Genomic DNA, 13,249 nt, shown 5'->3' on the forward strand with positions numbered 1-13,249 from the left:
AAAACAAAAAAAAAACTTTCTTAAATCCAATAGTATGGTCTTGGAAGTGAAATAGCAATGGTTGTTCTAGCATTTAGCGTCTGATGAGAATTTATTTCTATCTAAAACACAATTTAGACATTTATTTTGAAAATGTGTCTATAACTATGCAATTTCCGTTAAAATTGTTTTATTCTGTGGCATGGTCAACTCTGTGGGGTATTTGGGGGCCACTGAGGGGTTTAACTGTATTACTGTGAAAATGAAAATCTGTTTTGAGACAGTGGCCCTTATAATCACACCAACAACAGATGGTTCCAACTATTGACAAGTATTTAAATGTTTATTATTCAAGGCAGCAATAACATATTAATTAAAAAAGAATGAAGTTAGTCAATGGGCATTTGCTACAGGGACTTCTACTCCCTGTTAATATGAGGGCCACAATGCCAATGTCACAGAAAGAAAGGCAGACTTATTTTCATTCCAGAAATATTAAACTGATGAAGAAATCTGCTACAGTGTTTAAAACAGGGTATATTCAGGGAAGATTCACATTTTCTAAACTATAGAAAAAAAGATACAATGATGGACATTTTCTGGTAATACTAAACAATTATTTTAAGCAATCTACACTGTACAAAATGTGTATCCAAAAAGCCATTAACACAATTATAATGCTGCATAAAAATCCTACTTTATAGGCCTAAAAGAAATAAACACATATATTGTCCAATGTTTAAAGATCCAATGAATGATTATTTCATAAGTAAATAACAATAATGACATATTTATATACAGGTAATGTGTAATTTGCCCATGTCAATGCAAAATTAAATTTAGTTAAGAGCAAGTTAAATACAATCAATCTCCACATCTCCACTCGCATACATGTAAATAATAAAAAGAAATATAGAATTAATATTATCTCAATATCTCTATCTTGCACATACACTGTTTTTTCATTGGTCTCTGGAAAGTCAGTAGAATTTTTTATTAGCACCTGTGTTGGCAAAACATGGTCAGAAATGCAGGTACCAGAGCCTCATGCATAGATTATTTCTTCATCGTATCTTTCTTTTCATTCAGTAGTTTGCCACTGAGTGGTGGTACATATAGTGACGTACTGACTTTTAATCAGATTCACCATAAGTAGAATAGGAGTCAGAGTGTTTTTGGAGTGGCAATGGGCTTCATAATGACATTTAGGAAGAACCAAACTTGATATAAAAAAAAACAGTCATTAAAATTGTCTATGTTCCACAATGTTATTTGTACAGTTAGATGTAACAAAAGCAGTCTATATTTTGTATCCACCATGGCCCCAGAGGTTTTTGAGAAAAAGTCCTCAAAAACAGTTTCACTTCCAGGTAGCAGTAGTGGGTCGGCCCCCTGCACTCCCCCTGCTGCCTTTTGAACCCAGTGACTGACCTGAGCGGCTCCTAAGGTCACGATCGGCATTTTCTGTTTGTGCCTGCTCCTCATCATACCTAAAAACACAAAGGAAACACAGGTGAAGGGTCTGTAATCTTCCTTTAAATGGGTGTCCAATGATGCAACAGTTCATGCACTAGAACAACTGTGTGGTCCCTAGTCTAACATGAGCTGACAGGCTGTGATGGGGGAGCCTTTGATAGCTCAGTTGGTAGAGCGGAGGACTGTAGAGGTTATAGCTGTCATCCTTAGGTCGCTGGTTCAAATCCGGCTCGAAGGACATACTTTTAAAATATTTTGTACATTTGTGGGTCAATACTACAATTTGTACTACTTGTATTTTCTTATATGTTGCATATTTAACATTATTATTAATGTCTATGCAATTAATGGGCTTTTGTCCCTCTTTCATATGGAAACAGGCACAAAGTTCAACATCTTCCCTGTCAGCACAAAACAGGGCAGTGCTACTCACAAAACTTGATAGTTGCCCATGGCTTCTCGAGGGGGACTGCGGTTCCAGCGGCAGTCAGGCATGTCCCCGTTGGGCGTCACTATGTTCAGAGTGTCATTGATGAGGTTATACTTTAGAATACGGTCATTGGCTGTACTGGAGGTCAGTGAAGGGGAAGCATTCACCTACAGTGAAAAACGCATTAGTATTTTAAACCATATTAGTCTAGTACACGCTGGACAGTGGTAAACTGATTGTATGTGTGCCTTATGGACAATATATGTATGCAGAACCTACATAGATCTACAACCTTAATTATATATAAATGCATGCCATAGTAAAACTGCAGTCTGACTAAAACAATGAATAAAACAAATAGTTATATACTTCATGGAAAAAGTCACAGGCATTGCAGACACACAGAAACATTAACCTTAAGGGCATCTGAAGTTGCTCAACACTCAAGGAGGAAAGGAACACAAAACTAAAGCAAAAATATGCTAAGTATCTAAGGGCTTGGTCAAACATTAACTCTTCAATAAATATGTTTTTTTTCCTGTATTTTAGTTTGGAAATTAGCAGTAAATAGTCAGATATACACTTTTTAAAACAACAAACATGTTGATGTTTAAACGGGAAGATTACACTTAAGTACATGTACTCACTTCAATCAGCCACGGCTTGAGCTTGTCGTCAATGATGATATCATACCCATAGCACTCAAAACAGTGCTTGTCATTGTTCATAACAGGCTAAGGAAGAGAATAAATCAAAATAAACATTGGTGATAAAATGTGCATGTTTGTCTGGATTAAAGATAGTAAAATGTTTTTACTATATTTAATAATAATCAAAAATCGCTCTTGGAAAACACAAATGAATCTCCCCGTCAACATTTTGAGAACCTCATCTCACAAGTCAAGATTTGTATTATTTTACTTACAGCTACTGCTTTTAGAGACTGCACCACAATCCAATGGATCTGGTCAAACAGTCGATTTGTTACTTCTTTTCCTCTTGTGCTCTCCAAGTATAAACGGAGATTACTGACTGTCCACTTACCCCCATGGACATGGTTGTAGTCGTCCTGCAAAAAAAACCAAAAAAACATCCATATTATTGTCTAACAAATTTTTTTTTTAAATTATGTTAATTGTGTAAAAAATACAAACATACCCCATGTTTTTGAATGGCTACATTAGTAAGGTGAACAAACATGTTGTCAAGCTCACTGGTGCTGGGTGTATATTTTACTGTACAGAACCTACAAAAGCCCAGTTTGTACCTAGAAAAAGAAACCAGAATATGAAACGTGCACATCTCTTTCATTGTGTATACACATTACTACTTACATGTAACATTTGAGCGGCCGATATGTTGTCACTAAAACATAAAGACGTAGATCAAACTTCTTTCCTCCAATAAGCAGGGGATTATCTATATACAGGGAGATCACATAGGCCTCTTTGCCACTGGATGCTGCCACAAACCTGAAATAATCATAAAAGTAACAACCAGGTGAGCATTGTTTATATTCTGCTGAATAAAACAGTTGCTTTGAACTTACGTGGAAGTGCGGCTATCTCTGGACCACTTTTTGATCTGAGATAGTTTATTAATGAGGAAGATGCCTTTGCCTTGGGCCTTCCCACAGGGTTTCATAATCCATGTACTGGATGGATTTTTACGAAATTCTTCCACAAAAAGATTATAATCAGCAGGAAGCATGAATGTCACTGGGACAAAATCTACAGAACAAAAATATTTTGATATTTTAGAAATACATTTAATTAAAGTATGTAGTTAAATATAGAGGTAAAAGATACTTCATTACCCAGATAAATATATTTTCCATTCTCATCCTTTTCTGCCAATGGGTTGCCTTCCTTTTCCAAATCTTTGCGGTAGCGTTTAATATTTTTAATCATTAGGTCCTTTCGTGTCAACTCGTAGTGATTGGGAAAGTGGTTAACCATTTGGTCATCTGACAGACGGTAGCCAGTGTCCACACTGAACACATTTCTGATAGTCTGGATGCTCATCCTGTGATAAAAAAAAAAAAAAAAAAAAAAAAAAAAAAACACACACACACACACACACACACACACACACACACATTATTATTTAGTTAATGACTCTGATGTTATGACTAGGCAAAGTAAAAATACCAATAGAAGTTCCAGTCCTCGTTTTCTGAGACTTGAACCCAGTCCCTCTTCTCAAAGTTGTTGATAAGCACTGATTTCTCAATATCTGTTACCCACTTTACTTTACCAGCCATGGTGCCCCCCACTGTATTAAGAGCACATAACAATGTGAAATAATTGTTTAATAGTGATGCCACTGCGAGACAGTTAATTATTTTCTGTACAATATAAGTTTACACATACCAATACATCAATGCAAGGAAATAGCCAGTCATCAGCATCAGCTAGCTGGTCTGACTCAGTTAGCAGACTCCCAATCCACATTGGACAGCAGCAGCTTCGCCCAAGGATGCCGTTTGAGGATATTCATTGTCTTTGCAATAATTTTGGTACCGCAAAGTACCTTCCAAGCGATATTATCATTATTTGTTGTTTAAGATGTTCTACTGCCAAGAAAAAGCTAACAGTTACTTACATTTATTGATCTAACGCTAAGCGTCAGCTTGTAGAGACAGTGACGAAACCAAGAAGGTGGTCAAACTCATCTTCAAAATAAAAGCTTCAGAACGCGTTATGCGATGTAAATTCAACTAAAATATGACATAAAATGATCACAACGACGTTGATGCACAAGCGGCAAACCTCTTGAACTCATCATTAGGGGCTTGGTTTTAGGAAACATAGCAACCGTTTCCGTGGACACGGTGCGCCCACTGCATTACCTCATTACACTACTGGGACTAACCAGCAGAGGGCACTGTTACCCTGTCACAGTTCATCAGAAAATACAACATAAACAAACATAGTTTGATATTCTTTGACGTATTTGTGAATCCTAATGAATTTAAACAACACATACCGATATATAACAAAGAGATAAACACTTAACAACGACTGCTGGTCACGTTTTTCAAGTGAATAAAGGAATGGCCAGTAGTAATTTTGGAGCAGTTCCTTGAGAGCAAAGATTGATGGACGCTACTACATGTGCAGGAAACTATTATATAAATCTATAAGCCTATATATATACTAAAGTTCAATTTATACGTTCCCAATTCCAGTACTGCTGTTATTATTACAGGGCGGTGTCCGTTTTAAGCATCACATGAGGTAAGCTTGTTCAGGATGGCTGTGGATCATGTGACCAACTTCGGGCAACTAATTGTTTACATCTTTAATCTAAAAATAATCTAATTGCCTCATAATTCCATGCTATGAAAAACAGATGAAGGTGTTTAAATGCACAGCTATAATGAGTGAATAATGAAATTTTCAGGATCGGTGAGGGTGTTGTGACGTACACTGACTTCTGGTTTGCGTCAGTTAGAGCTGCACCGGGAGTGGACCATAAAACACCAAAACAAACAACCAGCCTTTCACCTAAATCTGAGAACAGCCCAGGCTCTTAATAAGGCAATTATTTGGTAAAATATTAGAAACATATTCTTTTACTAGAAAAATGACACAAATGAGTTACGGGTGTTGAAAGGCTTGCCTGCAACAGTGAGGTATTTCAGGCACAATGATTACGCTACAGCACTGGGTAAAAAAAAAATGTTGTGCAATTTTCTGAGTATACAGTCAATAAATAATGAGCAGTCTGTTTGACTCATACACAGATATCCTGGAATCCTGTGGCATGCACTGATTGGACTCATGAAACAGTGGCGGCAGTGGCTCTTGTGGCCCTGTGTTGTGCATTATAGTTTGTCTAAATGGCATTAAGAAGGTTTTTATTATTTGTGCATTGTTTGTTTTTCATTTTACTTTGCTTGTTTATACTAAAATAGTATTTAAATAGTGAAATGAAATGTTTCTAGTTTTCAGTATTTTCAATAGAATCAGTGGTTTCAGAAGATCCCAAAAATGATACAAACAGCATATATAATTAAATAAAGAGAACTGGATTTTTGGTACATTTTCTGACATATGTAAAATAAACTTAAATAACTTTCAGTTGAATGTTCTTATTTACACAATTTAAATTATTTAATAATGATTAAAGCAAATGCATGTATCTAACTGTATTAAAATAAAAATATAAGCATATTTAAGAAATTCCCCATTTAATTTTCCAAGTCAGTAACATCCATTTGTGTATATGTTTTGAAAGCTTTCCTGTTGCATTTCTGAAGCGTGGCACCCAACTGTTTTCCAGGACCAACTTCATACGTGTCTGGGAACAAATGTCCTTGTGTCCTTTCATAGATCTCATGCAAAGTCTGCTCCCATTTCACTGGCGACACAAGCTGCTTCACCAACTGTTTCCGGACATGGGTCTCATTCATGTAGCGTTTGCCATCCACATTTGAGTACACGTTGATCTCTGGACGACGCACCTAAAAACATCAAAATCTGATAAGGTTGAAAACAGGAGATGTGGCAATCTACTGTATCTAGTAAGAAGAGTTTTCCACAAAAAACTGTCAAATTCATCCCTTCCGTTAGTGATGCAATTATACAATTTTTATGATTAATTGTATAGTCTCGTCTAATTTTATTAGGTAATAAGTATATGTGATGTAGAGCGTCTTCCCACAGCCAATCTATAGTATTTTCACATTAGATACCTGGCCAAGTGTTTTTCCTAATATCAGTGACAGAGTGCATAAATATTTATCAAAAATGCTATGAATATATAACATTTCCTTTAGAGGAGTGTGGCCATACCTCCACCTGGCGGAGTACTTCTCTGAGTGGTGCCAAAGCAAACTCCATCAACTCTGTGTGAAAAGCCCCACTGACAGAAAGCACTTTGGTCCTCATGAAATTTAACTGCCTGGAGTTCTTTTGTAGAAAGTCTAAAGCCTAAAAAACATGATTTCTATTTCAGTAAGTTCAGTAAGTTGCTTGATGCAAGCTTGCTCAAAATGTACCTGTTGATGTCCAGCAATGACCCTGGCATCAGGGAATAGGTAGTTGGCCACAGAACACACAGGATTATCAATTCCCAGGGTTTTGCAGTGCTCTCTGGCCTGTAGACATGCAAACTTATACTGTGCCTGAGGTTTGCCAATCACTGATAGCATCCCACTGGGTACCATCTCTGAAGCCTTCTGCATAGCCTCAGCACGCACCTTTACCACATATAGAGCTGAGAGACAGGACATATGTTACACATTATGCTATTTGAAGAAGACGTAGTGAATATGATAAAAAAATGATTTACCTTCTTCAAATGTCATGGACCCTGAGAATACTAACGCAGCAAATTCTCCAACACTAAAACCTGCTGCAGCGACACATGTCTCAATGGCCTTGAAAGAGAAACATTTATTATTATTATCAGGCATTTCAATGAAGAAATACATTTAGATAAAGTTGTGTGAGGGTAGGCTAAGATATAGGCACCTTAGGGTTGAGATAGTTTAGTTTCTCTACAGCTGCCAGTGAAATGACAAATACAGCAGGTTGGCAGTGTACGGTTTTCATGAGCTCCTCTTCAGGTCCTTCCAAACAAAGGCTTAACAGGTCATATCCGAGGATTCTTTGGGCTGCAGTAAACATTTCGCTGACATTGGGGTACTTCAGAAGTCCTCGTCCCATGCCCACAAACTGGCTGCCCTGCCCGGGGAACAGCAGCACGGAGCAGTGACTGGGGTCTTTTCGCGGTCTGAGTTTAATCGCAGAAGTGTCTCCATTTGCAGTGGTATTACGTGCTTCATCAGGACCGGAGCTTGGCTGTTCACTTGACAATCCTCTCACCAACGAGAAGACACATTGGAGTCTCCTTTTAGGAGTCGGACTCAGGCAACGGATAGCGGACGAAAACATGAGGCAATGCTCCTGAGATGGTATTGAGTATGATAAATCAATCCCGTACGATTAAACGTGAGTCACACATAGTTATAAAGATAAAAATGTATAATGTGAATAGGCATGACATAGGATGGTGGCCGCCATGTTGTTTATGTCGTTAACTCGTGCCATAAAGTCGCTTCCGGGTGATTTTTACCACGTGAATACCACAGCGCCACCACTGGTCTTTTGCGATTAAAACATAAAAGTGTCAAAAATGTTATTAAACAGCTCAGTAATTGTTAGATGTTTTTTTTTTTTTTTTAAACAAATTAACCATGAGCACATGCTCTGCTGTACAACAACAGGCTTTGGTACATACATTTGCTTGTTTAATTGCTGTTTTATTCAAAATAACTTTGAAACAAGAAACTATGAGTATAAATACAGAATATAAGTTTTTTTGTTTGTTCCAATAACATAAACAACAAAAATTACAGTATGATACCTAATCACCAATTTTATTTTTTATTATTTTGTTCTCGTCATGTTTCGGAGCCATCTGACAGGTTTGCAGCTCCCATCTGCTCCTCCAAATGTTCTTTGTCCTCTGAGATTTGCCCTTTGATTTTTAATTTGCTGATAAATTCATTACTGGCTAAAGCACCCTCTTTTTTGGGACACATAAGCTTTGAGGACAGGCGATGTTCCAAGCGTTCTGAAAAAAGCATATTTGCGCAAATAAGAAATGGTAGAAGAGTGGAATGTAAAGAAAAAAATATATAAAAGCACCTCCAGGGGTAATAGGTGTCATAAGGCGATTAAGTTGGACATTCCAGTGCCGTACATGCTGACTTGCATTTCTGAGCTTCTCTTGTACTTCCTGAATGACACACAGAGTATGTATTATGGTTTATGGTTATAATATATAATACAATTTCATTATCTGTTTCAAGCCCTGCCTACCTCAAGGTGCTGATGGCTTCTTTGGCGACTTTCCTGTAGATACTGCAGTTCTTTGGAGGCAGAGTGAAGGATTGAAGGTGTGCCCTGCTCCATTACATTGTTTGTATTCTCCTGAATGGGGCTGAGACTTTTCAAAGCCCTTTGCTGCTCTTGGAGAAGGTTGAACTGCTTCCTTTTCGCCTCCTCTTCCAGTAGTAGTCTGAGTAAGAAATTAAATTAGTTATTAGTAATAGCAGTAATGTAACTCTAATAAAAAATATTAAGAAGCGAAAAACACAATACAATAATCAACCAAGGAAGTGCAACCGTTTTGGAAGCAAATTGATAATGATAATCTCTTACCTCTGGAGCTCTTGTCTGGCTCTCTCTTCCTCTAGCCGCGCCTGTATTTCCATGTTGAGGGCTGCCTCCAGTTGCCGCTGTGTCAGCTCCAACTCCAGGATCCTTTTCTTCTGTTGCTCTGCTTCCTTCTCCTTCTCCTGCATTTCTGCCTGTAGGCTGTCTCTGAGCTACCGTATACACACAGAAACACTTCACTGGACTAATCATCACTATCCCTGAATTTAACAATGTGGTAAAAATATACTTATTTTGTAACGTGAATAATCAGAACAAAACCTACCATCTCTGCATCCTTCAACTGTCTCTCCAACTCCATCTGAACTTCCCTCTGTTTCTTTCTCTCTTTTTCCTCTGCCTCTCTTCGTCTGGTTTCCAGTTCACGGGCATGCTACCAGACACAACAAAGACTTTCATGTAAACGTCTCCTGAAACTCAAACCAATTCCTGAGTCATATATATTCAAACTGAACACTTTCTTACTTTAATAATGCTCTCTATTTCCAGATCCTGCCTGTCTTTTTCCTTGTCCATCTTTTCAATGTCTTGGATATTAGACTCATCTGATTGGCTGCTCCTGCTGCTGCAGCTGCTGCGGGCGCTGCGACTCCGTTGCTGTTGGCTGTGCTCACGCTGAATTCTCCTCTTCAGCTTCAGTTCAAAGTGAAGAGAGGCCTTCCCCTCATTCTGGAGGCGCAGGGCAGTCTGTATGGCTGCACAAAAATGTACATGAGAAACATCATATAATGAGTCTTATATCTATATGTTTCTTTTCGCTTTCTTGCATTGGTGCAACTGGGTCTTAATGTTCTATTGGCTTTCTTTTATTATTCTTAACTACTTATTACACTGACGTAACAGTGTAATCAACTACATAAAATTTGAGCTAGTTGAAAAGTTAGAGTGTACAGTCATTATCACCTTGAGTCCATTCGACTTTCTGTTTCTGGTCAGATGCACTCATCTCAAAGGTTTTATTGTTGGTTTTGACACAAAATAAGCAGCGCTTTCCCTCTTTGTCTGGAATACTCTAAAAACATAAAGAATCAGAATGTTCAGAGACATGTTTGAGTAGCTACAGTACAGTAAAGTAACTAGTTCTTTAGAAACTAAAAAAAACATACAACATCCAGATGATTCACTAACCTCAATTAAACAGCCTTTATCTAGCAGTATTTCGCCTCTCTTATCTTTTAAGTCCTCACTGACAAAATATGCCATGGAGAAAGGCTGCAGCACAAACCAACGCTCAGTCCAATTCCTGCGAACATGGCCCTTTTTCCACATGTAACCCTACAAACAGGACAGAGCGTAACTTTAGCAAAAAGCAACAAAAAGCACATATAAAAATAAGGAAAAACACTGACCCGCTTGAGGACATTGTGGTACATCTCCAAAAACACCTCATGTAAAGCCAGACTAAAGCCCTCTTTACTGGTCACTCTGAGCAGTTGCCCTTTACTCATGTGCTCCAGGAAGGCCCACACAGACATGCCTTCATCCAGCACAGTTATGTCCTGGGATAATAAGTCTTCAAAGAACTTCCCATCCCACTCCTGATTCATTGCAGTTGAAATCTTCTTCAGCAGATATTCCAGCTAAATATGACCATAGATTATATTATAAAGAATCTGGAAGCAGTTTATTTTAGTTTTGATCATAAGAACTAAACATTGAAGTGGAAGTGCTGGAAGAAGAATCCCAATAAGAAATAATAATAATAAGTTAATCAGCAAATACATAATCACAGTGTTTTAATTACTGTGCTGTTTAGTAGAGGTGACTGGTTTCGGAGGCCTACCTCTTCAGGGATCATGACTAGTGGGTAACGATCTTCTGACAGTAGATTGAATAAACAGAAAAGCTTGAAGCAGTCTTTCTGAGATAGAAGTCCGCCATGAAAAACACCTCTTAAGTTCTTTTTCATTGTCATCATCCAACAAAGGTCATCAAACTTTTCTTTGTCAAAGTTTCCCTCTTTGACCTGAAAAACATTTTTTTTTAAGTCAAACTTCATGATAGCCTATTTGTGACTTTACCTCCTGTATTACGCCAAGTCAATAATGAAAATTACCTTATCTAGGATATATTTGTTGAGATAGGGCATATAGCCATGATTAGACACTGGCCCATCATCATCATCCTGGAAGTGCTCCTCCAGGGCCACAGGGTCATGAGGAATGTTCAGGACAGTGTATAAGTTATGGGAAAGGACCTAACAAACAGAATTCAACAACTCAAAATGACCACAATCTTTATTTTACTTTTGTTTTATGTTTAAATGTAGACTCTCAGGCTGAGACAAGTGGGCCTCAGCTGTGCATGTCAAGACAGTTTTCCTTAAATTCTTCAGGCATGTAGGGACTGAACACAAGCTCATTTTGACAAATGACAAATATGTTATGCTACTGGGTATCTGAAATTCTCCTGACAGATCAATATAGGGCTGAACGATTGCATTTGCCAGCAGGTTTGAGAATTTGAATATTTGAGAAATTGAAATATTGGCTGCTGGCTGCCAAACTTATAAAACCATTCACATTACAGAAAGGCTAAACTTAAGGCTAAACATTTAATTTCGATTCGATTTAAGCTCTATCAGTCAATCTAGTTCTTGTCCCATTTATTGTCTTGGTAGCATGAGTTATAGCTGCTTATCAGATGATTTCCAAAATCAAATGGAGTCTTTGATGGGACAAGTAAACCACATGCAAATCCTGCAAACACAATATGTTGAAGCAATGAGAAAAATGAATCACAATACTTACCTTAAGTTGTGACTTGGACACTTTTCCACACTTTTCAACGTCCAGCGACGTAAACGCGTACCAGATGGATTTGAGAAGCTCTGATTTTAGATCCATTTGGAGACAGTGGCGTGCGCAAAAACAGCAGCATAGCGGAGCGCTCGGGCTTTTGACACGGTCATATGGGTGAGCGAACCTCAGCGGCCACGGTAAGAATTGCCTAATGGTCTAAATGTAGGGCAGAGCAGCGCTGTGCAGACTGCAAACACGCCAAAAGTATACAGATGCAGGGACAGATAGAGGGCGGAGGAGTCCACACCTTACCCAACATAAACAAAATCCATGCAGTAGGAGGGATTAGGAGGATATTCAGGCTAGACATGCCGAAAAGCATTCATAAATGACCCCAAGTCGCTTTTTACCCGATGTGGGCTTTCTGTAGCCAAGCTACTGCTTTATTGTTTTGTTTTTTTTGTTTGTTTGTTTTTTTAGTTTTTTTTTTTTTTTTTTGTTTTTTTGTTTTTTTTTTAAGTCAGAACTAAATCTGTAGACAAACACGTTGCCTATCAATTTTAGGCTGTTTGTAATGTTAGTATTTTTCTTTTACGATAGCCTTTTCATATAATTCATATTTTGAACTGTCAGATCATTATAATCTATCTTATTCACCATTGTCAAACGTTGTGATCCTTCTTGGTTAAAGCCTATAAATTAAAGATGCAATGCAAAACTTTTGTGGTGATGTTAATGCTATGCCATATTCAACAGTATGGCCTTAAACGTAATATCTCTAAGGAGAAAAGCCTGCTCACACTAAGAATACCTGTTTTATGAGGTACTTTTGAGCTCTAAACCAGTCTAGGTCTCTGTTTAAAGGTGCACTAATCTGTGTAATGGAGGAACTCTCACTTACATTTAGTAAATTACAGGTGTTCCTACTGATTAAGAATTTAGCTTGAAAAACAAGCACTCTTACTGTGAGTGGGGTTGCCTCTCCACAGATCTGACCTAACCTGGTGGTGTCACTAGCTTGGAGGTATACAAGTGAAATGCCAAGTGGAACATTTCAGGCAAAACAATATTAATCCAGTGAGGACAAGCAGATGGCCAGAAAATACTTTTATATTCAGGTAGGCCTGCTAGTTGCAGAGTCTAATTGTTTTACATAGTTTAGAGCTGTAGGCTTTACTGGCCCGAGCCAATGATGCTCCCTGAACATCGATGAAGAGACATGGAGGTATAGGATCGACCAGCCTGGGGTATTGGGACATTTTTCAAGGTCGGCCGGCAGGGGCGCAAAGACTCGAAAAAAAAATGCATCTGCTTAGTCCAACCATGTTGAAATTGGAATCACACATCATTTAAACACAATGATCAATGTTGATGTGTCACCTATACAAATGCATGAGAAAAATAGAAAAAAAAAAAAAAAAAAAAACAACTTT

The 13,249-nt window shown here is 37.9% G+C and overlaps 3 protein-coding genes and 1 non-coding gene across 4 annotated transcripts; 1 reads left to right on the top strand and 3 right to left on the bottom strand.

Annotated features, from left to right (window-relative positions):
* Window positions 1-304: 304 nt before the first annotated feature.
* ttll1 (tubulin tyrosine ligase-like family, member 1) lies at window positions 305-4,667 on the bottom strand. The gene is made up of 11 exons (XM_033989349.2): window positions 4,490-4,667; window positions 4,258-4,417; window positions 4,036-4,159; window positions 3,702-3,910; window positions 3,435-3,615; window positions 3,220-3,357; window positions 3,044-3,152; window positions 2,811-2,954; window positions 2,533-2,619; window positions 1,889-2,052; window positions 305-1,469 (listed from the first exon to the last, which is right to left on the bottom strand). The coding sequence occupies exons 3-11, from the start codon at window positions 4,146-4,148 to the stop codon at window positions 1,340-1,342; spliced, it is 1,275 nt and encodes a 424-aa protein (XP_033845240.1). The 5' UTR covers window positions 4,149-4,159; window positions 4,258-4,417; window positions 4,490-4,667; the 3' UTR covers window positions 305-1,339.
* On the top strand, window positions 1,607-1,693 carry trnay-gua (transfer RNA tyrosine (anticodon GUA)). Its single transcript is given in 2 exon segments — window positions 1,607-1,643; window positions 1,658-1,693. It is a non-coding gene; the product is annotated as a tRNA-Tyr (tRNA).
* Window positions 4,668-6,063: 1,396 nt separating the features above from the next.
* On the bottom strand, window positions 6,064-7,902 carry LOC117391527 (malonyl-CoA-acyl carrier protein transacylase, mitochondrial-like). The gene is made up of 5 exons (XM_033989351.2): window positions 7,366-7,902; window positions 7,184-7,271; window positions 6,891-7,108; window positions 6,685-6,822; window positions 6,064-6,353 (listed from the first exon to the last, which is right to left on the bottom strand). The coding sequence occupies exons 1-5, from the start codon at window positions 7,786-7,788 to the stop codon at window positions 6,081-6,083; spliced, it is 1,140 nt and encodes a 379-aa protein (XP_033845242.1). The 5' UTR covers window positions 7,789-7,902; the 3' UTR covers window positions 6,064-6,080.
* A 395-nt stretch (window positions 7,903-8,297) lies between these two features.
* Window positions 8,298-12,076, bottom strand: LOC117391525 (differentially expressed in FDCP 6 homolog). Its single transcript, XM_033989348.2, has 12 exons — window positions 11,826-12,076; window positions 11,132-11,272; window positions 10,859-11,041; window positions 10,425-10,655; window positions 10,204-10,350; window positions 9,979-10,087; window positions 9,541-9,770; window positions 9,341-9,448; window positions 9,061-9,227; window positions 8,719-8,917; window positions 8,545-8,635; window positions 8,298-8,470 (listed from the first exon to the last, which is right to left on the bottom strand). The coding sequence occupies exons 1-12, from the start codon at window positions 11,919-11,921 to the stop codon at window positions 8,298-8,300; spliced, it is 1,875 nt and encodes a 624-aa protein (XP_033845239.1). The 5' UTR covers window positions 11,922-12,076.
* Window positions 12,077-13,249: the final 1,173 nt, after the last annotated feature.

The sequence above is a fragment of the Periophthalmus magnuspinnatus genome, chromosome 23 (genome assembly GCF_009829125.3).
Source record: "Periophthalmus magnuspinnatus isolate fPerMag1 chromosome 23, fPerMag1.2.pri, whole genome shotgun sequence".
NCBI classification, from domain to species: domain Eukaryota; kingdom Metazoa; phylum Chordata; class Actinopteri; order Gobiiformes; family Gobiidae; genus Periophthalmus; species Periophthalmus magnuspinnatus.